Source organism: Lithobates pipiens, unplaced genomic scaffold, assembly GCF_037356315.1.
Source record: "Lithobates pipiens isolate NorthernLeopardFrog02 unplaced genomic scaffold, aLitPip1_a1.2 Scaffold_18, whole genome shotgun sequence".
Classification (NCBI taxonomy): Eukaryota; Metazoa; Chordata; class Amphibia; order Anura; family Ranidae; genus Lithobates; species Lithobates pipiens.
The window spans coordinates 30,781,290-30,803,516 of NW_027507758.1; the positions used below are offsets into that span (position 1 = coordinate 30,781,290).

The 22,227-nt window shown below is 50.0% G+C and overlaps 1 protein-coding gene across 8 annotated transcripts in view; it reads left to right on the plus strand.

Annotated features, from left to right (window-relative positions):
- Positions 1-22,227, plus strand: part of CCDC88A (coiled-coil and HOOK domain protein 88A) — a 325,195-nt gene that overhangs the window by 219,282 nt on the left and 83,686 nt on the right. For all 8 annotated transcript variants that reach the window (XM_077485516.1, XM_077485518.1, XM_077485521.1 and 5 more), the window contains exons 20-21: positions 761-1,038; positions 14,790-14,933. In XM_077485516.1, the coding sequence (XP_077341642.1) occupies positions 761-1,038; positions 14,790-14,933 (422 nt within the window). The remainder of the gene's footprint in view (positions 1-760; positions 1,039-14,789; positions 14,934-22,227) is intronic.

The window sequence follows — 22,227 nt, forward strand, 5'->3', positions numbered from 1 at the left end:
AGCTCTGCAGCTCTCATTGGCCTGCTTATGACTCATCCTCCCTCCCTTCCTGGAAAAATCTCAGGAGAATGAGAGAGAGCTGTGCGTGATGTCATAAGCCTAGGCTTTTTACCAGGCAAGAAACAGGAAATGGGCTGTATACGGTATTAAGAATGGACAGGGAACAAGTTTAAATAGGCGGTCATCTAGAGCCCAGGGCGAACATGCCAAATTGTGACCCCCCCCCCAAAGATGTATGGGCATTAGGTGTCAGCAAAAACCCCCTCCCGCTCAAAAAGGCTAGCACTAATAAGTAAGCTAACCCTCCCAGTAAAAATCTCCCCCCTGATGAAATAACCCCCCCTCCCCCCAAAAAAACCCTCCTAACACAAATCCTCTACCTTTTCAATTTCCCCTCCTCCAAATTCCGCTTCTCGAGACAAGTGCCCCCTTCCCCCCAATCTTCTTGTAGTGCCCCCCCCCCACATGATACCACAGTTCTCAGTGCTCAGGACAGCCTTCCCCGCCCCTTGTCCCATCCCTGCTGGGGGGGTTTAGTATTCAGTAGGTGCCAGGTGGGTTCCCAACAAGACAGGTGGTACATTGGTAGATGCCCATGCACTTCAAAGAGGCCTTTTGCAATCTCCATGACTGATACCCTCCACTGGCACAGGGAATACTGTGGATTTTTTCTGTGGATTTTTTGAAACGCTGATAAAAAATGTTGCTGCTACCTACTGATGGTAACAAAATCATTTCTGTTTTCACATTTTATCTTTAGGTTGAAAACTCTACTCTCAATTCTCAGAGCACTTCATTAATGAACCAAAATTCACAGCTCCTCCTTCAGCAGTCTACCTTAGAAAACGAGAACGAGTCTTTGGTAAAAGAAAGAGAAGAGCTGAAATCGGTGTACGATCTACTGGTAAAAGACCACGAAAAGCTGGCACAGGTTCACGAGCGCCAAGCAGCGGAGTACGAGTCGCTGATCTCTAAACACGGAAACTTGAAGTCTGCACATAAAAATCTGGAGGTGGAACATAAAGATCTCGTAGACCGGTATGACTTTGCACTGATTTAGATGATGGATGAAATGCTGAGTTTTTGTGGTATTAAAAATGAATGGAAATCCAGCATTCGATTGGGACCCCTCTGTGTAAAGTGCATAAGTCGGGGTGCTGCAAATGCAGATTTTATTTGCAGTGCCTCCTGGTGGAGAAACCTAGTTTTGCTTAGAGCCCCATCAAATACATTCCCATTCTGTGGGCGCCAACACCAATCTGAGCACTTCATCGGCTACATTAGACCTGAATTCTGCTATTGCATGTGAGGGGATTCTGAAAAAAAGGAAACTCCTACTAAGTGTAGCTCCATAGATGGCTCTGTAGCTCTTAGGAATGTCAAATTAAATAAGGAATTACATTTTGATGCCAGGATCCACTTTTATGATTTAATGCTGTAGCTCTTCCATAACCATTTCTCACATCAGCCTTCGATTGTCTCATACTCACTTCTATAGCTGTTTTGTTTTGGACGCTCAAAGTTTGAGTAACTATAGTCAAGGTGTTGGTGAAAAAGTATTCATACCCCTTGAAATTGTCCACATTTTGTCATCTTACAACCAAAAACGTAAATGTATTTTATTGGGATTTTATATGATAGACCAACACAAAGTGACACATAATTGTGAAGTGGAAGGAAAATGATAAATGGTTTTCAACATTTTTTACAAATATGTGAAAAGTGTGGGGTACATTTGTATGGCGCCCCCCGAAGTCAATACTTTGTAGAACTCCTTTCTCTGCAATTACAGCTGCAAGTCTTTTTGGGATGTCTCTACCAACTTTGCACATCTAGAGAGGGACATTTTTGCCCATTCTTCTTTGCAAAAATAGCTCAAGCTCTGTCAGATTGGATGGAGAGTCCCTGTAAACAGCAATTTTCAAGTCTTGCCACAGATTCTTAATAGGATTTGGGTCTGGACTTTGACTGGGCCATTCTAAAACATGAATATTCTTTGATCTAAACCATTCCATTGTAGCTCTGCCTGTATGTTTGGGGTTGTTGTCCTGCTGGAAGGTGAACCTCAGTCTCAGGTCTTTTGCAGATTCTAAGAGCCCATTCACACAGGGGCAACACGACTTGTAGGCGACTTGATCAGGCTACTTGGACACGACTTGACAGCGGCGACTTGGGACGACTTCAAAACGACTTGTGATGACTTCAAGCGCGACTTGGGACGACTTACAAGTCGCCCCAGGCCAGGCGACTTTTGCCGCGGCCAAGCAGAGAATGAGCTCAAGGGGAAACTCCACGGCAAATTTCTGAAAAAAATTTGGCGTGGCCCCTCCGAGAGCATACCAGGCCCTTAGGTCTGGTATGGATTCCAAGGGGAACCCCCTACGCCGAAAAAACGGCGTGGGGGTCCCCCCCAGATCCACACCAGACCCTTATCCGAGCACGCTACCCGGCCGGCCAGGAAAGGGGGTGGGGACGAGCGGGCGGCCCCCCCCCTCCTGAGCCGTACCAGGCCGCGTGCCCTCAACATGGGGGGGTGCCTTGGGGGAGGGGGGCGTGCGGCCCCCCCACCCCAAAGCACCTTGTCCCCATGTTGATGAGGACAAGGGCCTCTTCCCGACAACCCTGGCCGTTGGTTGTCGGGGTCTGCGGGCGGGGGGCTTATCGGAATCCGGGAGCCCCCTTTAATAAGGGGGCCCCCGGATACCGGCCCCCCACCCTATGTGAATGAGTATGGGGTACAATGTACCCCTACCCATTCACCTGTGAAATAAAGTACAATAAAACACACAACACAGAGAAAAAGTATTTTATTGCACAGCCGGGGGTCTTCCGTCTTCCGGACTCCTCCGCTATGTGTGTGTAGCTCTTTTGCCAGCGGAGGAGTCCGGCTTTCTTCCTCCCCGCCGCCGGCCTCTTCTCCCGACTTCGGGGGTCTTGTCCCCCTCTTCGGTTCTTCTGCCGGGCCACCGCGCCTGGTCCGGTGGCCCGGTCTTCTGTCGCCGTCTTCCGTTCTTCTGTCGCCGCCTTCGGTTCTTCTGCCGGGCCACCGCGCCTTCTTATAGCTCTTTTACAGGCGGTGGCCCGGTCTTCCGTCGCCGCCGCCGCCGCCGCCGCCGCCTTCCGTTCTTCTCCTTCTTCTTCTCCTGGAGATGTTGACTCGACGAGCTCTCCGGCCACAATGCCAGGGACGCGCTCCGCTGCCTCTTATATAGGGACAATGGGGCGGTGTCACATGGGTTGATGTCACATGGGTTGGTCACATGGGTTGATGTCACATGGTGACCCCGCCCCCTTACCAAGGAGAAGAACGGAAGGCGGCGGCGGCGGCGGCGGCGACGGAAGACCGGGCCACCGCCTGTAAAAGAGCTATAAGAAGGCGCGGTGGCCCGGCAGAAGAACCGAAGGCGGCGACAGAAGAACGGAAGACGGCGACAGAAGACCGGGCCACCGGACCAGGCGCGGTGGCCCGGCAGAAGAACCGAAGAGGGGGACAAGACCCCCGAAGTCGGGAGAAGAGGCCGGCGGCGGGGAGGAAGAAAGCCGGACTCCTCCGCTGGCAAAAGAGCTACACACACATAGCGGAGGAGTCCGGCGAGAAGACCCCCGAAGACGGAAGACCCCCGGCTGTGCAATAAAATACTTTTTCTCTGTGTTGTGTGTTTTATTGTACTTTATTTCACAGGTGAATGGGTAGGGGTACATTGTACCCCATACTCATTCACATAGGGTGGGGGGCCGGTATCCGGGGGCCCCCTTATTAAAGGGGGCTCCCGGATTCCGATAAGCCCCCCGCCCGCAGACCCCGACAACCAACGGCCAGGGTTGTCGGGAAGAGGCCCTTGTCCTCATCAACATGGGGACAAGGTGCTTTGGGGTGGGGGGGCCGCACGCCCCCCTCCCCCAAGGCACCCCCCCCATGTTGAGGGCACGCGGCCTGGTACGGCTCAGGAGGGGGGGGGCCGCCCGCTCGTCCCCACCCCCTTTCCTGGCCGGCCGGGTAGCGTGCTCGGATAAGGGTCTGGTGTGGATCTGGGGGGGACCCCCACGCCGTTTTTTCGGCGTAGGGGGTTCCCCTTGGAATCCATACCAGACCTAAGGGCCTGGTATGCTCTCGGAGGGGGAACCCACGCCAAATTTTTTTCAGAAATTTGCCGTGGAGTTCCCTCTTGAGAGCTGATAATTCTGTCAAAGTCGCCTCCGTATAGACGGAGATCCGACTTGGAGGCGACCTCCATTGAAATCAATGGGTACCGGTCGCCTACAAGTCGGATAGAAGTAGTACAGGAACCTTTTTTGAAGTCGGAGCGACTTCAGTAGCGTGCATTAACACGGCTCTCATTCACTTACATTGCTTTTTAAATGTTGTCCGACCTGAGGCGACCTGAGGCGACTAGGGGCGACCTGAAGTCGGATCAGGAGTTGCCCCTGTGTGAATGGGCTCTAACAAGTTTTCTTCTAAGATTGCCCTGTATTTGGCTCCATCCATCTTCTCATCAACTCTGACCAGCTTCCCTGTCCCTGCTGAAGAAAAGCACCCCCACAGCATGATGCTACCACCACCATGTTTCACGGTAGGGATGGTGTACTCAGGGTGATGTGCAGTGTTAGTTTTCTGCTACACATAGCGTTTTGCTTTTAAAGGGGCTGCTGACTTTTAATAAGGACACTTACCTGTCCTGCGATGTCGCCCACCCATCCATCGGATCGGCTGCCGGCGCCGCCATCTTAACGAAGGAAAACAGGCAGTGGAGCCTTGTGGCTTCACTGCCCGTTTCCTACTGTGCATGCGCGAGTCACTCACCGCTTTGTGAATGGCTCCGTTGTTTTTTGGGACGCACACATGTCACAGAAGGCAATGGGGCCGCTCGCCGAAGAGGAGAAAGCACCGCGAAATAGGAAGAGGCATATTAGGAAGATTGCCTAGCAACGGGGTTTCTGGTAAGTTTAATTTTTTTTTTTTTTAAGAATATTTAATGCTATTTTTTATTTTAGGGTGGCCCTCCGCTTTAAGGGTTAAAAAATGTAATTTTTGGCTCATCTGATCAGAGCACTTTCTTCCACATGTTTGCTGTTTCCTCCACATGACTTCTCGCAAACTGCAAACAGACTTCTTAAAGTTGTTGTAAAACCATATGAAAAAAAAAAACCCTGCAAGACAAAGGCATAATTAGCTAGTATGCATGACACTTAACTTAGATCAATGCTAGTGCAACGGTCCTTAGACACCGATGTGACCAGCGACATGTCTCCCAGAGTTATTTCCGGGTTTGCGGGCTCCAGTGCTGTGACTGGCTGGAGCCACGTTGAAGTCACTCCCGTGCATACGTGCGGGAGCCACCGGGCATGGGACAAGCCCTTTAGAAACGGCATGATCGAGCTGTTTCTTCAGTGCACATGCGCTGATGATGTTGGCGCAAACGTATATGGTAAATATTTTCAAAACCTTGCAGGTTTAGGAGAGGTTTACAGTACCTACAGGTAAGCCTTATTATAGGCTTACCTGTAGGTACAAGTGGTGTAACAGGGTTTACAACCACTTTAAGCCTTTCTTTCAACAATGGCTTTCTTCTTGTCTCTCTTCCATAAAGGGCAGATTTGTGGAGAGCACAACTAATAGTTGTCCTGTGGACAGATTCTCCCACCTGAGCTGTGGATCTCTGCTGCTCCTCAAGAGTTACCATGGGCCTCTTGGCTGCTTCTCTGATTAATGTTCTCCTTGCCTGGCTGGTCAGTTTAGGTGGACGGCCATGTCTTGGTAGGTTTGCAGATGTGCCATACTCTTTCCATTTTCAAATGATGGATTGAACAGAGCTCCGTGAGATGTTCAAAGCTTGGGATATTTTTTTACCCTGCTTTATACTTCTCCACAAATTTATCTCTGACCTGTCTGATGTGTTCCTTGGCCTTCATGATACTGTTTGTTAACTAAGGTTCTCTAACAGACTTCTGAGGGCTTCTCAGAACAGCTGTATTTATACTGAGATTAAATTAAACACAGGTGGACTCTATTTACTATTTAGGCAACTTCTGAAGGGAATTGGTTTCACTAGATTTTAGTTAGGGGTATCAGAGTAAAGGGGGCTAAATACAAATGCACCATTTATCATTTTCCTTCCACTTCACAATTATGCGCCACTTTGTGTTGGTCTATCACATAAAATACATTTACAATTTTTGGTTGTAACATGACAAAATTTGGAAAATTTCAAGGCAATGTGAGGGATCATTTACACTTGCTTCGGCTTCAACAAGGCTTCGGACAAGCTTTGTTAAAGCTCTCTGAACGCCAGTCAAAGCTCCTGTCACTAAATAAAATGGTTAGCTTTCAGTCCTGTTAACACCTGATTTTGCTTTGCTTTGGCTTTGCTCCAAAAATTATACCCCATGTAGCTTCAGTGGTGCTTTAAAGCTTCTTCAAAGCCTCCATAGAAGTCTATAGTAAAGCTTGCATGAAGCCCCACTGAAGCCTTTTCGAAGTCCCATGACACCTCACCGAAGCTCCACCAAAGCCTCATCAAAGCACCAAGCAAAAGCATGGGTAAATCGGACTGTAAGCTAACCATTTTATTTAGTGACAGGAGCTTTGACTGGCATTCAGAGAGCTTTAACAAAGCCTGTCCGAAGCCTTGTTTTGAAGAAAGTGTAAACTAGCCCCAAGGGGAATGTGGCACAAAAATAAATCAATGTTTATGGCTGTATTAAATGTGCATTATTACTTCTGACTATTGCTGAGAATGTGGATACTTCTACAAGAGGACAACCCTTGTTAAAATGATTCTAAAGATATTATTATTATTATTATTTTTTTACAAATAAACCTCTTATACTTGCCTGCTCTGTGCAGTGGTTTTGCACAGCCCCAAACCTTCTTGTCTTGGGTTCCCCCACCCGAGATCTCGGCTCCTGCTCTCTTCCAAGTTCCCCAATAGCAAACTTGCTATGGGGGCACACATGTGGGCTCGATCCTGAGCTCGGCTGTGTGCATCTATTGATTAAACAGGCAACTGGCCGCATTTTCCGATGCTGCCTCTATAGTTCCAGCAGCAGTGGGATACAGTTGCACTCTGCCTGCTCTCCTGTTCCTCTTCCGATTTCATAGAATAGGAGGAGCAGCAGGCCGGGCGGCAGCTAAAAGTACGCTGACAAATAAAACAAAATTATACTGCATAGCTGACAACTGTCCTGATTTGACAGGGGCAGTCACAAATTTTAAACAGGTGTCCCGACTCCACCTTGTCTCTGGCTGTGTCCTAGAAATCAAGGCAGGTCACACCATTGAGCCGGCAGGAGCATCCAGGATCCTGCAGGGGGAGGAGAAGAGTGCCCGGCGGAGACTGAGGACACCCCAGCCCTGATCAACTTTATAGAAAACTCAGCAATTGTTGAGGAAGAGACCACTGAAGAAAGAGTCTGTCAGTCCGGTCCCGCCCCTCCCCCTTCAGAGCCTGTCCAGCACCTGGTACCCCTCTTCTGTCATGCTGCCCAGGTACCCCTCTCCTGTCACACTACTCAGATACCCCCCTCCTGACACACTGCCCAGGTACCCCTCTCTTGTCACACTGCCTCCCTCCTGTCACCATACTCAGATACCCCCCCCCCCCCTTCACACTGCTCAGATACCCTCCTCCTGTGACACTGCCCAGGTACCCTTCTCCTGTCACACTGCCCAGATTCCCCCCTCCTGTCACACTGCCCAGGTACCCCCCTCCTGTCACACTGCCCAGGTACCCCCCTCCTGTCACACTGCCCAGGTACCCACCTTCTGTCACTCTGCCCCGTCCTGTCACTCTGCCCCCGTCCTGTCACTCTGCCCCCGTCCTGTCACACTGCCCAGGTACCCCTCTCTTGTCACACTGCCCAGGTACCCCTCTCTTGTCACACTGCCCAGGTACCCCTCTCTTGTCACACTGCCCAGGTACCCCTCTCTTGCCTCACTGCCCAGGTACCCCTCTCTTGCCTCACTGCCCAGGTACCCCTCTCTTGCCTCACTGCCCAGGTACCCCTCTCTTGCCTCACTGCCCAGGTACCCCTCTCTTGCCTCACTGCCCAGGTACCCCTCTCTTGCCACACTGCCCAGGTACCCCTCTCTTGCCACACTGCCCAGGTACCCCTCTCTTGCCACCCTGCCCAGGTACCCCTCTCTTGCCACCCTGCCCAGGTACCCCTCTTGCAACCCTGCCCAGGTACCCCTCTTGCCACCCTGCCCAGGTACCCCTCTTGCCACCCTGCCCAGGTACCCCTCTTGCCACCCTGCCCAGGTACCCCTCTTGCCACCCTGCCCAGGTACCCCTCTCTTGCCACCCTGCCCAGGTACCCCTCTCTTGCCACCCTGCCCAGGTACCCCCCTCCTGTCACACTGCCCCCATCCTGACACTCTGCCCCCTCTTGTCACACTGCCCAGGTACCCCTCTCTTGTCACACTGCCCAGGTACCCCTCTCTTGTCACACTGCCCAGGTACCCCTCTCTTGTCACACTGCCCAGGTACCCCTCTCTTGCCACACTGCCCAGGTACCCCTCTCTTGCCACACTGCCCAGGTACCCCTCTCTTGCCACCCTGCCCAGGTACCCCTCTCTTGCCACCCTGCCCAGGTACCCCCCTCCTGTCACACTGCCCCCATCCTGACACTCTGCCCCCTCTTGTTACACTGCCCAGGTACCCCTCTCTTGTCACACTGCCCAGGTACCCCTCTCTTGTCACACTGCCCAGGTACCCCTCTCTTGTCACACTGCCCAGGTACCCCTCTCTTGTCACACTGCCCAGGTACCCCTCTCTTGTCACACTGCCCCCGTCCTGACACTCTGCCCTCTCTTGTCACACTGCCCAGGTACCCCTCTCTTGTCACACTGCCCAGGTACCCCTCTCTTGTCACACTGCCCAGGTACCCCTCTCTTGTCACACTGCCCAGGTACCACCCTCCGCTCCTGTCCCACTGCCCAGGTACCACCCTCCGCTCCTGTCCCACTGCCCAGGTACCACCCTCCGCTCCTGTCCCACTGCCCAGGTACACCTCTCCTGTCCCACTGCCCAGGTACCCCCCTCCCCTCCTGTCACACTGCCCAGGTACCCCTCTCCTCTCTTGTCACACTGCCCAGGTACCCCTCTCCTCTCTTGTCACACTGCCCAGGTACCCCTCTCTTGTCACACTGCCCAGGTACCCCTCTCTTGTCACACTGCCCAGGTACCCCCCTCCTGTCACACTGCCCAGGTACCCCCCTCTTGTCACACTGCCCCCGTCCTGACACTCTGCCCTCTCTTGTCACACTGCCCAGGTACCCCTCTCTTGTCACACTGCCCAGGTACCCCTCTCTTGTCACACTGCCCAGGTACCCCTCTCTTGTCACACTGCCCAGGTACCCCTCTCTTGCCTCACTGTCCAGGTACCCCTCTCTTGTCACACTGCCCAGGTACCCCCCTCTTGTCACACTGCCCCCGTCCTGACACTCTGCCCTCTCTTGTCACACTGCCCAGGTACCCCTCTCTTGTCACACTGCCCAGGTACCCCTCTCTTGTCACACTGCCCAGGTACCCCTCTCTTGTCACACTGCCCAGGTACCCCTCTCTTGTCACACTGCCCAGGTACCACCCTCCGCTCCTGTCCCACTGCCCAGGTACCACCCTCCGCTCCTGTCCCACTGCCCAGGTAACCTCCACCTGACACACTGCCCACCTTCTGTCCCACTTCCCAGATACCCCTTTCCTGTTCCGCTGCCCAGGTACACCTCTCCTGTCCCACTGCCCAGGTACCCCCCTCCCCTCCTGTCACACTGCCCAGGTACCCCTCACCTCTCTTGTCACACTGCCCAGGTACCCCTCTCTTGTCACACTGCCCAGGTACCCCTCTCTTGTCACACTGCCCACGTACCCCTCTCTTGTCACACTGCCCACGTACCCCTCTCTTGTCACACTGCCCAGGTACCCCTCTCTTGTCACACTGCCCAGGTACCCCTCTCTTGTCACACTGCCCAGGTACCCCTCTCTTGTCACACTGCCCAGGTACCCCTCTCTTGTCACACTGCCCAGGTACCCCTCTCTTGTCACATTGCCCAGGTACCCCTCTCTTGTCACACTGCCCAGGTACCCCTCTCTTGTCACACTGCCCAGGTACCACCCTCCGCTCCTGTCCCACTGCCCAGGTACCACCCTCCGCTCCTGTCCCACTGCCCAGGTAACCTCCACCTGACACACTGCCCACCTTCTGTCCCACTTCCCAGATACCCCTTTCCTGTTCCGCTGCCCAGGTACACCTCTCCTGTCCCACTGCCCAGGTACCCCCCTCCCCTCCTGTCACACTGCCCAGGTACCCCTCACCTCTCTTGTCACACTGCCCAGGTACCCCTCTCTTGTCACACTGCCCAGGTACCCCTCTCTTGTCACACTGCCCACGTACCCCTCTCTTGTCACACTGCCCAGGTACCCCTCTCTTGTCACACTGCCCAGGTACCCCTCTCTTGTCACACTGCCCAGGTACCCCTCTCTTGTCACACTGCCCGGGTACCCCTCTCTTGTCACACTGCCCGGGTACCCCTCTCTTGTCACACTGCCCGGGTACCCCTCTCTTGTCACACTGCCCGGGTACCCCTCTCTTGTCACACTGCCCGGGTACCCCTCTCTTGTCACACTGCCCGGGTACCCCTCTCTTGTCACACTGCCCGGGTACCCCTCTCTTGTCACACTGCCCGGGTACCCCTCTCTTGTCACACTGCCCGGGTACCCCTCTCTTGTCACACTGCCCACGTACCCCTCTCTTGTCACACTGCCCACGTACCCCTCTCTTGTCACACTGCCCACGTACCCCTCTCTTGTCACACTGCCCACGTACCCCTCTCTTGTCACACTGCCCACGTACCCCTCTCTTGTCACACTGCCCACGTACCCCTCTCTTGTCACACTGCCCACGTACCCCTCTCTTGTCACACTGCCCAGGTACCACCCTCCGCTCCTGTCCCACTGCCCAGGTACCCCTCTCCTGTCCCACTGCCCAGGTACCCCTCTCTTGTCACACTGCCCAGGTACCCCTCTCCTGTCACACTGCCCAGGTACCACCCTCCGCTCCTGTGCCACTGCCCAGGTAACCTCCACCTGACACACTGCCCACCTTCTGTCCCACTTCCCAGATACCCCTTTCCTGTTCCGCTGCCCAGGTACCCCCCTCCCCTCCTGTCCCACTGCCCAGGTATCCCCCAACTGACACACTCCCCACCTTCTGTCCCACTGCCCAGGTACCCCTCTCCTGTCCCACTGCCCAGGTACCCCTCTCCTGTCCCACTGCCCAGGTACCAGTAGCAGCTGGTGCTCAATTTTCTTGGGGGAGGGGCATCAAGGCAGGTCACACCATGGAGCCGGCAGGAGCATCCAGGATCCTGCAGGGGGAGGAGAAGAGTGCCCGGCGGACACTGAGGACACCCCAGCCCTGATCAACTTTCTAGAAAACTCAGCTATTGTTGAGGAAGAGACCACTGAAGAAAGAGTCTGGCACTCCGCTCAGTCCGGTCCCGCCCCTCCCCCTTTAGAGCTTGTCCAGCACCTGGTACCCCTCTCCTGTCATGCTGCCCAGGTACCCCTCTCTTGTCACACTGCCCAGGTACCCCTCTCTTGTCACACTGCCCAGGTACCCCTCTCTTGTCACACTGCCCAGGTACCACCCTCCGCTCCTGTCCCACTGCCCAGGTACCACCCTCCGCTCCTGTCCCACTGCCCAGGTAACCTCCACCTGACACACTACCCACCTTCTGTCCCACTTCCCAGATACCCCTTTCCTGTTCCGCTGCCCAGGTACACCTCTCCTGTCCCACTGCCCAGGTACCCCCCTCCCCTCCTGTCACACTGCCCAGGTACCCCTCTCCTCTCTTGTCACACTGCCCAGGTACCCCTCTCTTGTCACACTGCCCAGGTACCCCTCTCTTGTCACACTGCCCACGTACCCCTCTCTTGTCACACTGCCCAGGTACCCCTCTCTTGTCACACTGCCCACGTACCCCTCTCTTGTCACACTGCCCAGGTACCCCTCTCTTGTCACACTGCCCAGGTACCCCTCTCTTGTCACACTGCCCGGGTACCCCTCTCTTGTCACACTGCCCGGGTACCCCTCTCTTGTCACACTGCCCAGGTACCCCTCTCTTGTCACACTGCCCAGGTACCCCTCTCTTGTCACACTGCCCACGTACCCCTCTCTTGTCACACTGCCCAGGTACCCCTCTCTTGTCACACTGCCCACGTACCCCTCTCTTGTCACACTGCCCACGTACCCCTCTCTTGTCACACTGCCCAGGTACCCCTCTCTTGTCACACTGCCCGGGTACCCCTCTCTTGTCACACTGCCCGGGTACCCCTCTCTTGTCACACTGCCCACGTACCCCTCTCTTGTCACACTGCCCACGTACCCCTCTCTTGTCACACTGCCCACGTACCCCTCTCTTGTCACACTGCCCACGTACCCCTCTCTTGTCACACTGCCCAGGTACCACCCTCCGCTCCTGTCCCACTGCCCAGGTACCACCCTCCGCTCCTGTCCCACTGCCCAGGTACCCCTCTCCTGTCCCACTGCCCAGGTACCCCCCTCCCCTCCTGTCACACTGCCCAGGTACCCCTCTCTTGTCACACTGCCCAGGTACCCCTCTCCTGTCACACTGCCCAGGTACCACCCTCCGCTCCTGTGCCACTGCCCAGGTAACCTCCACCTGACACACTGCCCACCTTCTGTCCCACTTCCCAGATACCCCTTTCCTGTTCCGCTGCCCAGGTACCCCCCTCCCCTCCTGTCCCACTGCCCAGGTACCCCCCTCCCCTCCTGTCCCACTGCCCAGGTATCCCCCAACTGACACACTCCCCACCTTCTGTCCCACTGCCCAGGTACCCCTCTCCTGTCCCACTGCCCAGGTACCAGTAGCAGCTGGTGCTCAATTTTCTTGGGGGAGGGGCATCAAGGCAGGTCACACCATGGAGCCGGCAGGAGCATCCAGGATCCTGCAGGGGGAGGAGAAGAGTGCCCGGCGGACACTGAGGACACCCCAGCCCTGATCAACTTTCTAGAAAACTCAGCTATTGTTGAGGAAGAGACCACTGAAGAAAGAGTCTGGCACTCCGCTCAGTCCGGTCCCGCCCCTCCCCCTTTAGAGCTTGTCCAGCACCTGGTACCCCTCTCCTGTCATGCTGCCCAGGTACCCCTATCCTGTCACACTGCTCAGATACCCCCTCCCCCGACACACTCCCCAGGTACCCCTCTCTTGTAACACTGCCTACCTCCTGTCACCATACTCAGATACCCCCCACCCGTCACACTGCCCAGGTACCCCCCACCCGTCACACTGCCCAGGTACCCCCCACCCGTCACACTGCCCAGGTACCCCCCACCCGTCACACTGCCCAGGTACCCCCCACCCGTCACACTGCCCAGGTACCCCCCTCCTGTGACAATGCCCAGGTACCCCCCTCCTGTGACACTGCCCAGGTACCAGTGGCAGCTGGTGCTCAATTTTCTTGGGGGGGGGGGGTGGCGGCTCACAGCCTCCCCAGCCAGCCAGACACCGCCCCCAGCCAGCCAGCCAACCATTCCTATGAGCTGCCTGAAATCGCAATATTGGTCTTTCGATATTCAGGAAAAATGTATTACACACCCTTAAAACATACAGAGCAATTAACCTAGAAAATGCAGTTCAGAGATGCAGAGATAGAGGTGCTTATCCAATGGCAAAACAGGGATTAGAGTGTTTGATTTTTGAACCTATTCTTGGTTAGAATCAACTCTGATTAGTGTACAGAATATTATGGAACTTCCATTATCAGCTATTTATCAGCAATTTTGTGCAAAAATCCTTGATTCCTGTGTAAAAGTGCAGAGCTGCAGTACACAACTGCCCAGCAGGGGCACCCTGTGACTTTACTGAACCTAATCATCACTTGGTATCCTACAGAGTTTGTAAATGTCAGGACTATTTATTTAGAAAGAAGAACAAGGCCTGTGTCTGAGCCCCTGCGTTCATTTCCTGGAGCGTGCTCTGTGTTTGGGCCAAGAATAGCATTTTTTATATTTGATTCCCGGTTTGCTGGGCATCAGCGTCACGATGCAAACAAGTGCCCCATTATTCTGCTCCGTCTTTGGCTGCTTATGACTGTTCCAAGAAGCAGACAACAATATCTGTTAACGAAAGGAACATCAATAAACAGCTGTGCAAGCTGCAGACTTGCAGCTGTTTGGGAAGCTCAGCATGCGCTCATAAGGCCATGCTGGAGCTTGTAGTTCAACTGCGGCTGGAAGATGATTGAGTACCTGTGCCTGATCATACCTACACAAAGATTTAAAGGTAAACTCCAGTCAAAAAAAGTCTTTCATTTTAAATATATTCCTTAATAGCAGTAAAGGATATAAATCCACTTTGTGTGCTCTAAATGCCTGGGGCATTTCATCGTTAAAGTAGTAGTGACCTCATCACTGTGCTGTACATAGCCTGTGCATAGAGCAGACCTGTGCAAGGGACCCAGCAGGCCCCACCTACTGCAGGCTCCCTGCAGGAAACTACAGGAGGGGGGCGGAGACCAGACCAGTCACCCTGCACAAGTAGAGAGAGCAGCAGTGAGCGGTCTTTATTACAGGAAGCTCCTGTACAGAAAAAAAGTTTCTTACTGGATTACTGCACAGATGTTGAAGAAATACATAAAGCACACCAAGATTTAAGAATACACACGACTCACGATTGTAGAAAATATTTTTATATCTTGGAGTTCAGCTTTAATATATATATAGAAAACTTGTGTAAATGTGGATTTTTTTTATTTGTTTTATTCTCCTAGATACAACCAGCTGTTGAAACAGAAAGTGCAGTTAGAAGACCTGGAAAAAGCTCTTAAGGAGGAGCAGGGGAAAATGGTGCAGGAGAACAAGCAGCGCGATATGTTGGCTTCGGATTATCAGAGACTCACGGAAGAGCATGAGAGGTAAGTGTTACACTAAACATACCAAATACTGCATTCTGGTCACCTGGAATATGGTCAGAGGTCTTTGTGGTATATGAAGATTGTACAGTTCAGCATGGGGTGGAAGGAGCACGTTTGAATCCAGTGGACCATTACCCTTCTGTCTTTAAGAAAGATTGCTGCCTGTGTGTATGGTGGGAGGTGAGGAGTCCAACACCAGCTATCCAAGCTGCAACCATTACATAACATCCTTGTACAAGGAAAATTTGGTATTCAACCATGACCCATGAGTTCTTGATGGTTCTAAACATGACAATTGCTTTCTACTAATGTCAGGAAAGTAGTTTGGAAGGATAGCACTGGAATCTTATGATTGTCCTAATGTTATAGAGGCTATAGGGGTGCTTGAATAGGATATTAAACAGGAAAAGTCCTACAACCCCAAAATCATATGAAGATGAGGATGAGATCCAGACATCTGTGCCCGGCCATACGTAGTACTAAACGTTCAAAGATCCAATAGAAGAATAAAAAATCCGGCACCAGGACATCTCGACTTTTACTTTTATGTTATTCATCGAAACATAAAAAGGAATCAATTCCTGTAATGGTTAACATGTTTCAGCCTCCTACCAATGACTAAGACCTATGTAGGAGGCTGAAATGCGTTAGGGCTCATGCACACAGGATGTTCTTACAGCTGCTGTTAGGGGGGCGTCTGACGTTTTTTTTTTTTTTTAACTGCCTTTAAATGCTCCTCCATGCTCCTCCATGTTCGCCTATGTCCATGCAAACACAAACTGTCAGAGGCATTTGGAGTCATAAGCATTTAGAGGCAGTAAAACAAAAAGACAGCCAATGCGTCCAGGAGTAGAGGCTGTTGAGCTGTAAAAACTAAAAATGCCCCTAAGAGCTGTTTTTAGGCGCTTTTACATTATAGGGGGTGTTTTTACGGAAAAAAAGCCCCAAAAAAAACACAAAAAAGCCCATAAACGCTACTCAAAAACGTGGCTAACAGCGCGTTTTTAAAGCTGCTTTTTCCTGGCAGCAGCGCTGGCATTTTTTAAACGTCCTTAAAAACCTTAATCTTTAGGCCTCATGCACACTGGACATCATAAAAAAGCAAGTAACGTTAGCTGTAGAAAGCTGTAGAGTGAGTGTAGTAGCGTTTTTCAGCGTTTTTGGCATTTTTTTTAAGCTTTTTTTCTTTTTCTTAGCAAAAATATACTCCCATTAAAGCTTATGCCTCAAAAACGCTGATAAACAATGAATAGCCGCATTTTTTGCAGTTTTTAAGCTGTTTTCAGAGTTCAAGCTTTTTTACACCTGAAAAACTCCTCTCAAAACCCACTAGTTCTGGGGGGGTTTTCCTGCTAGAAAACGCCCCTGCCAAAAACTGCTGATAACAGCCTGTGTGACCCATAGGATAACATGCGGGGGAGTTTGACTGCAGAAAAACGTCTAAAGCCAAAAACAGCAGCTGTAAAAACATCCAGTGTGCATGAGGCCTTAAACTTGGAACCTCTTTTTCTTAAATGTTTGATTTTAAAAAAAGAGGTTCCGCTTCTGATGATGGCTGTACGTCGAAACATGTAAGGTGGATCTTCTAAAGTGACGTCAACTCGTATCAGCCCGTGGAGGCTCGCAGTCTTTGAATGCGGCTGGAGTCGGCGGTGCTCTCTGTTCTTTACCCATGCTCTTTTCCCCCCTTGTGTCGAGTATGATGCACAACACTGTAAGCATATCCAAATTATAAAAAAAAAACAACTGAAGTTTGGTTTTACACTATGTTGCACTCCTGCTTGTGTTCTTTATATATACATCTGAATCTAAAACAGAGAGGACTATGATACATTTCTGTTAATGCTAATTGAAGAGAGGAGTTGTGCACTTTTTAGCTGAAAGATTCCAGGGAAAGGAGATTCCATTGATCTTTAGCTGGTTCAAGCAGCCCAGCCCACCAACCGTATCAGTACCTAGTCTATATTACCTTTAATTTCTGAGGGGGGGGGGGTCAGTTCTCTGAACCATGAAACGCATTGGCTTTGTGATTAAAATCTTACCGGTCTATTGCTGAGAGTGTGTAAATCTGTACAAGTAGGTAACATTTGGCTAGGGCTCCCCTTGTGCGACACCCCTCCCCCAACCTCATGCCAGGAGGACATAATTAGGTTGGGGACAAGTCTGACCATCCTTCGCTCAAGAAAAGCCATCCAGATTGGGTTTCTGGCGACCCAGGCATGTGGGTATCTTTTAGACTGATGTTCTACCTACCTGGTCTTACGCTTTTTCTGCATGGCTGACTACCAATTGTTCTTTCATTTTAGATAATCTGCTCATGATCAGAAAGCTTTGACTAAACGTATTGGTGGTCAGTGACTCTTTTTTTCCTTTCCTATCAAATATACCAGCCGAAGTATCGTAAAATATCTGGTATTTTTTCTAAATTGATGTTTCACTGAGAATAATTTTAGTTACATGAGCTAGTAGTTTAAATGCGTACGTAAACCTATGTAACACTGAGTGATTGAGGTTGGGTATATTGCTGACCAGAAATGTGTTAAGCTTATTATTTCCATACAAGTTTTCCTGCTCCATGCAATTAATAGAAGTAAAATCTTGTCAAGTCAGCTCTGTAGAAATGGCTCTGATCAGCAGGACTGCGGTCAATGCCTCTATCATTTCATATGCACACTTGAGAATGCACAGCTGGAGATATACCGAACGTTCTCTATGTGAGGAATAATGAGCAGAAGCCTTATGCTACTCCTCTTTGAAAAAACAGCACTCTTTGTGGGGGGAGGATATGAATTATTGTGAAAAAAATGAACAATTCAATTCTTCTTGATTATATCTGATCAGTAAATAAGATATGATGTCCCCTATCCTTGTGAGCAAGCCAGGGGTGGGGAAATCCATCATGGAAGGTTGGTTTTTGGGTGGAGAAATGTGGTATGTAGTCATTTTGCTCACAATCAATAAAGTGGAGAAAGGCTACAGTAGCCAGCACCTGGATTGTCCATGTATGATAAGAGGAGCAAGTCTTGAGCAGAGTTATAGGTTTGGGTATGTTCTTATTTGTGTCTTAAAGTGGTTGTAAACCCTTACAAACCACTTTGACCTACAGGTAAGCCTTGATTAAGGCTTACCTGTAGGTCCAAGAAATATAAGGTTTAGGAGATATTTGCCCGAAGACAGGCACCACTGTCTACGGCGCATGCGCACTGAGCGCGGCATTTCCAACAACGGAGCTGCCGCGTGTGTCGGCTCCCGTGCGTGTGCACAGGAGTGACGTCATCGCGGCTTCGCCAAATGACAGCGGTGGAGCTGCGAGACCCACCGAGAAGATGGATGAGCCGGACTACAGGGGACAGCGGTGACTTTGCTGGCTCCTGTGTCAGGTAAGTGACACATAATGGACTACTATGCGATGCATAGTAGTCCATTATACTTTGCCTTTGCAGGGAATGAAAGAGGAAGTAAACTCATCAGGGTTTACTTCCTCTTTAACCTTCATTATTTTTAATGTTGGTTGAGTAAGTTCTTGCTTCCTGCCGCCTTTGGGTGTTTCCATCAATTTGAAGCAGTAGTAAAGTCACAGTCCACTTTGTGATTTTTACCTACAGGCAAGCCTATAATAAGGCTTTGTTGTTGTTCAGTTGTTTAGTCGTGTCCAACTCTTCGTGACCTCATGGACTATAGCACGCCAGGCTTTTCTGATCTTCACTGTCTCCTGGAGCTTGCTTAACTTCATGTTCATTGTTTTGATGATGCCATCTATCCATCTTGTTTTCGGTCTCCCTCTTCTCCTTTTTCCTTCCATGTTTCCCAGCATCAGAATCTTTTCCATTGAGTCCTCTCTTAGCATTAGGTGGCCAAATTTATTTGAGTTTCAGCTGCAGGAATTGTCTTTCCAGTGAATATTCTGGGTTGATTTCCTTCAAGATTGACTGGTTTGGTCTTCTTGCCATCCAAGGTGCTTTCAAGAGTCGTCTCCCACACCATAGTTCAAAAGCATAAATTCTTTGGCATTCAGCCTTTCTTATGGTCCAACTTTCACAGCCATGGGTTACTACAGTGAATAGCATAGCTTTGACTATACAGCACTTTGTCGGCATGGTGATGTCTCTGCTTTTTATAATGTTGTCTAGGTTTGCCATTGCTATATAATATCAAGGTATCTCTTTGAATGGTACTTTTAAAAGTCAACCAAAGATAACAAAAATTGATTTTAAAAATTGATTTTATTCATATCACTTTAAAAACACCTCACATGAGGCACATGTTTAAAAACAAACATTATTTCAAAATTGTTCAAGATAAAGCACAAAACATAGAAGTGGTGATACCCAAAACCATGAATGGCTGTATGATGGAAAACTTTGAAAGATGTATGCAGAAATTTAAATAGTCCCCCACAGAAACACGTCCAGCTGAATGTTCAAGCAAAAGGAAGAAATCTTCCTCCAAATAGACAAATAAATGCCATCAAAAAAGTGTCTCAAACATCGCCAGCAACCGTTGGATATGTCGCTCCCTGGACAGAGAGAGCTCTCGGTTTGCCATTGCTTTCCTCCGAAGAAGAAGCAAGCGTCTCTTAATTTCATGGCTACAGTCACCATCTGCCGTGATCTTGGAGCCTAGGAAAATAAAATCTGTTTCTATTTCTTCTCCTACTATTTGCCAAGGAGTGATGGGACCAGTTGCCATGATCTTCGTTTTCTTATGCCGCGTACACACGACCGGACTTTTCGAGGGACTAGGTCCGACAGACTTTCGACGGAGTTCTGACGGACTTTCCGAATGAACGGACTTGGCCACACACAATCACACCAAAGTCCGACGGATTCGAACGTGATGACGTACGACCGGACTAGAATAAGGAAGTTCATAGCCAGTAGCCAATAGCTGCCCTCGCGTCGGTTTTTGTCCGTCGGACTAGCATACACACGAGCGGATTTCTCGGTAGGAACTGGGTCCGGCGAAGTTCCGGCGGAAAAATTTGAAACATGTTCCATTTCTAAAGTCTGTCGGATTTTTGCAAATCTAAAGTCCGCTGCAGCCCACACACGATCGAATGGTCTGCTGGAATTGTTCCGTCGGACCTTTGATGTCGAAAAGTCCGCTCGTGTGTACTGGGCATTAATGTTCAATTTCAGACCAGTTTTTGCACTCTCCTCTTTCACCTTCATTAAAGTGGTTGTAAACCCTTACAAACCACTTTGACCTACAGGTAAGCCTAGATTAAGGCTTACCTGTAGGTCCAAGAAATATCTCCTAAACCTATACTGTTTAGGAGATATTTACAAAAAGACAGGCACCGCTGTCTACGTCGCATGCCACAGATCACTGCGATATGCCGCTCGTGATGTCATCGCGACCCCGGCGAATCACAGCGCCGGAGCGGAGAGACCCGGAAGTCACTCCGGGATACATGGCAGCGGTGAGGATAGAGGAGGACCGCTTCGAGGGCTTCGTTCTCAGGTAAGTTATTCATAATGAGCTAGTATGCTATGCATACTAGCTCATTATGCCTTTGCCTTGCAGGTTGCATTAAATAAAAAAAAAAAGAGTGCCTTTACTTCCTCTTTAACCACTTTCAGACCGGACCATTTTGCTGGCTTAAGACCAGACCACTTTTTGCGATTCGGCACTGCATCGCTTTAACTGACAATTGCGCAGTCGTGCGTCGTGGCTCCCAAACAAAATTTACGTACTTTTTTTTTCCCCACAAATAGAGCTTTCTTTTGGTGGTATTTGATCACCCCTGCGTGTTTTGTTGTTTTTTTTTTTTTTTTTGTTTTTTTTGCGATATAAACAAAAATAGAGCGACAATTTTGAAAAAAACTATTTTTTTTTTACTTTTTGTTGTAATAAATATCCCCCAAAAATATATAAAACATTTTTTTTCCTTCAGTTTAGGCCGATACGTATTCTTCTACATATTTTTGGTAAAAAATCGCAATAAGCAATTATTGATGGGTTTGCGCAAAAGTTATAGCGTTTACAAAATAGGGGATAGTTTTATGGCATTTTTATTAATAATTTTTTTTTTTTTGCTAGTAATGGCGGCGATCAGTGATTTGTATTGTGACTGCGACATTATAGCGGGACATTTTTGACACATTTTTGGGACGATTGTCACTGTGCACTGATTCCTGTGTAAATGACAATGATAGTGAAGGGGTTAACCAGTGGGTGGCAAGGTAGGGGTTAAGTGTTCCTAGGGGCGTGTTATTAACTGTGGGGGGCTGGGCTTTGTTTTAGTGAACACTGATCTCTGCGCCAATCACATGGAGCAGAGATCAGCGTCACTTGTTGCTAGGCAGAATGGGGAGATGCCGTTTACAATGGCATCTCCTCATTCAGCCGCCCCGTGAGACGATCGCGGGTATGCCCGCGGCGATAGAGTCCGCGGGACCTGCGACCGGTCTCACGGGGGTCCCGACCGGCAGGGCGGCATTTAAAACTGTACGTACCTGTACGCCAATATGCCTGCCTGTGCCATTCTGCTGACGTACATCGGCGTGCGCTGGTCGGGAAGTGGTTAAGAGACACTCTAGTTCTTCACTTTCTGCCATTAGTTTGATATCTTCTGCATATCTCAGGTTGTTTATATTTCTCCCGGCAATCTTAGTTCCAGCTTGCGATTCGTCGATCCTGGCTTTTTGCATGATGCGCTCTGCATACAAGTTAAATAAGTAGAGTGACAATATACAACCTTGCTGCTCTCCTTTCTCAATTTTCAACCAGGCAGTTGTTCCATGTCCTGTTCTAATGGTTGCTTCTTGACTTGTACACGTTTTTCAGGACACAGGTAAGATGGTCTGGTATTCCCATAATGAGGCTTACCTTGTAGCTAAAATAAATATCTCCTAAATATGCACCGTTTAGGAGCTATTCACTAGACATGGGCGCCGTCAAAATTTATTTTCGTTCCATACGAAAAAAAAATCGTAATACATGTACGAAATTCAATTCGGATTCGTACGAAATACGAATTTTCGTTAGATACCTAAACTTTTCGTTGAATAAAAGTTCGTTATGATGAATTTATCATTATGAGGGGTTCCCACCATCCCTGTGCTGTGCTGACTTCCCCTGATTGGTGAAAAAAACACCAGTCATGTTTCTGTTAATTTGGATCCAAAATTCGTTAACAAAATTTTGTATGAAATTCGTAAGCATAGAAATTCCCATAGGGTTCTCACCATCCCTGTGCTGACTTCCTGGGGTTTTAACTTTTAGGTTCATTAACTTTTTGTAACAATTACAAATTTTTGTTATGATGAATTTATCATGATGAGGGGCTCCC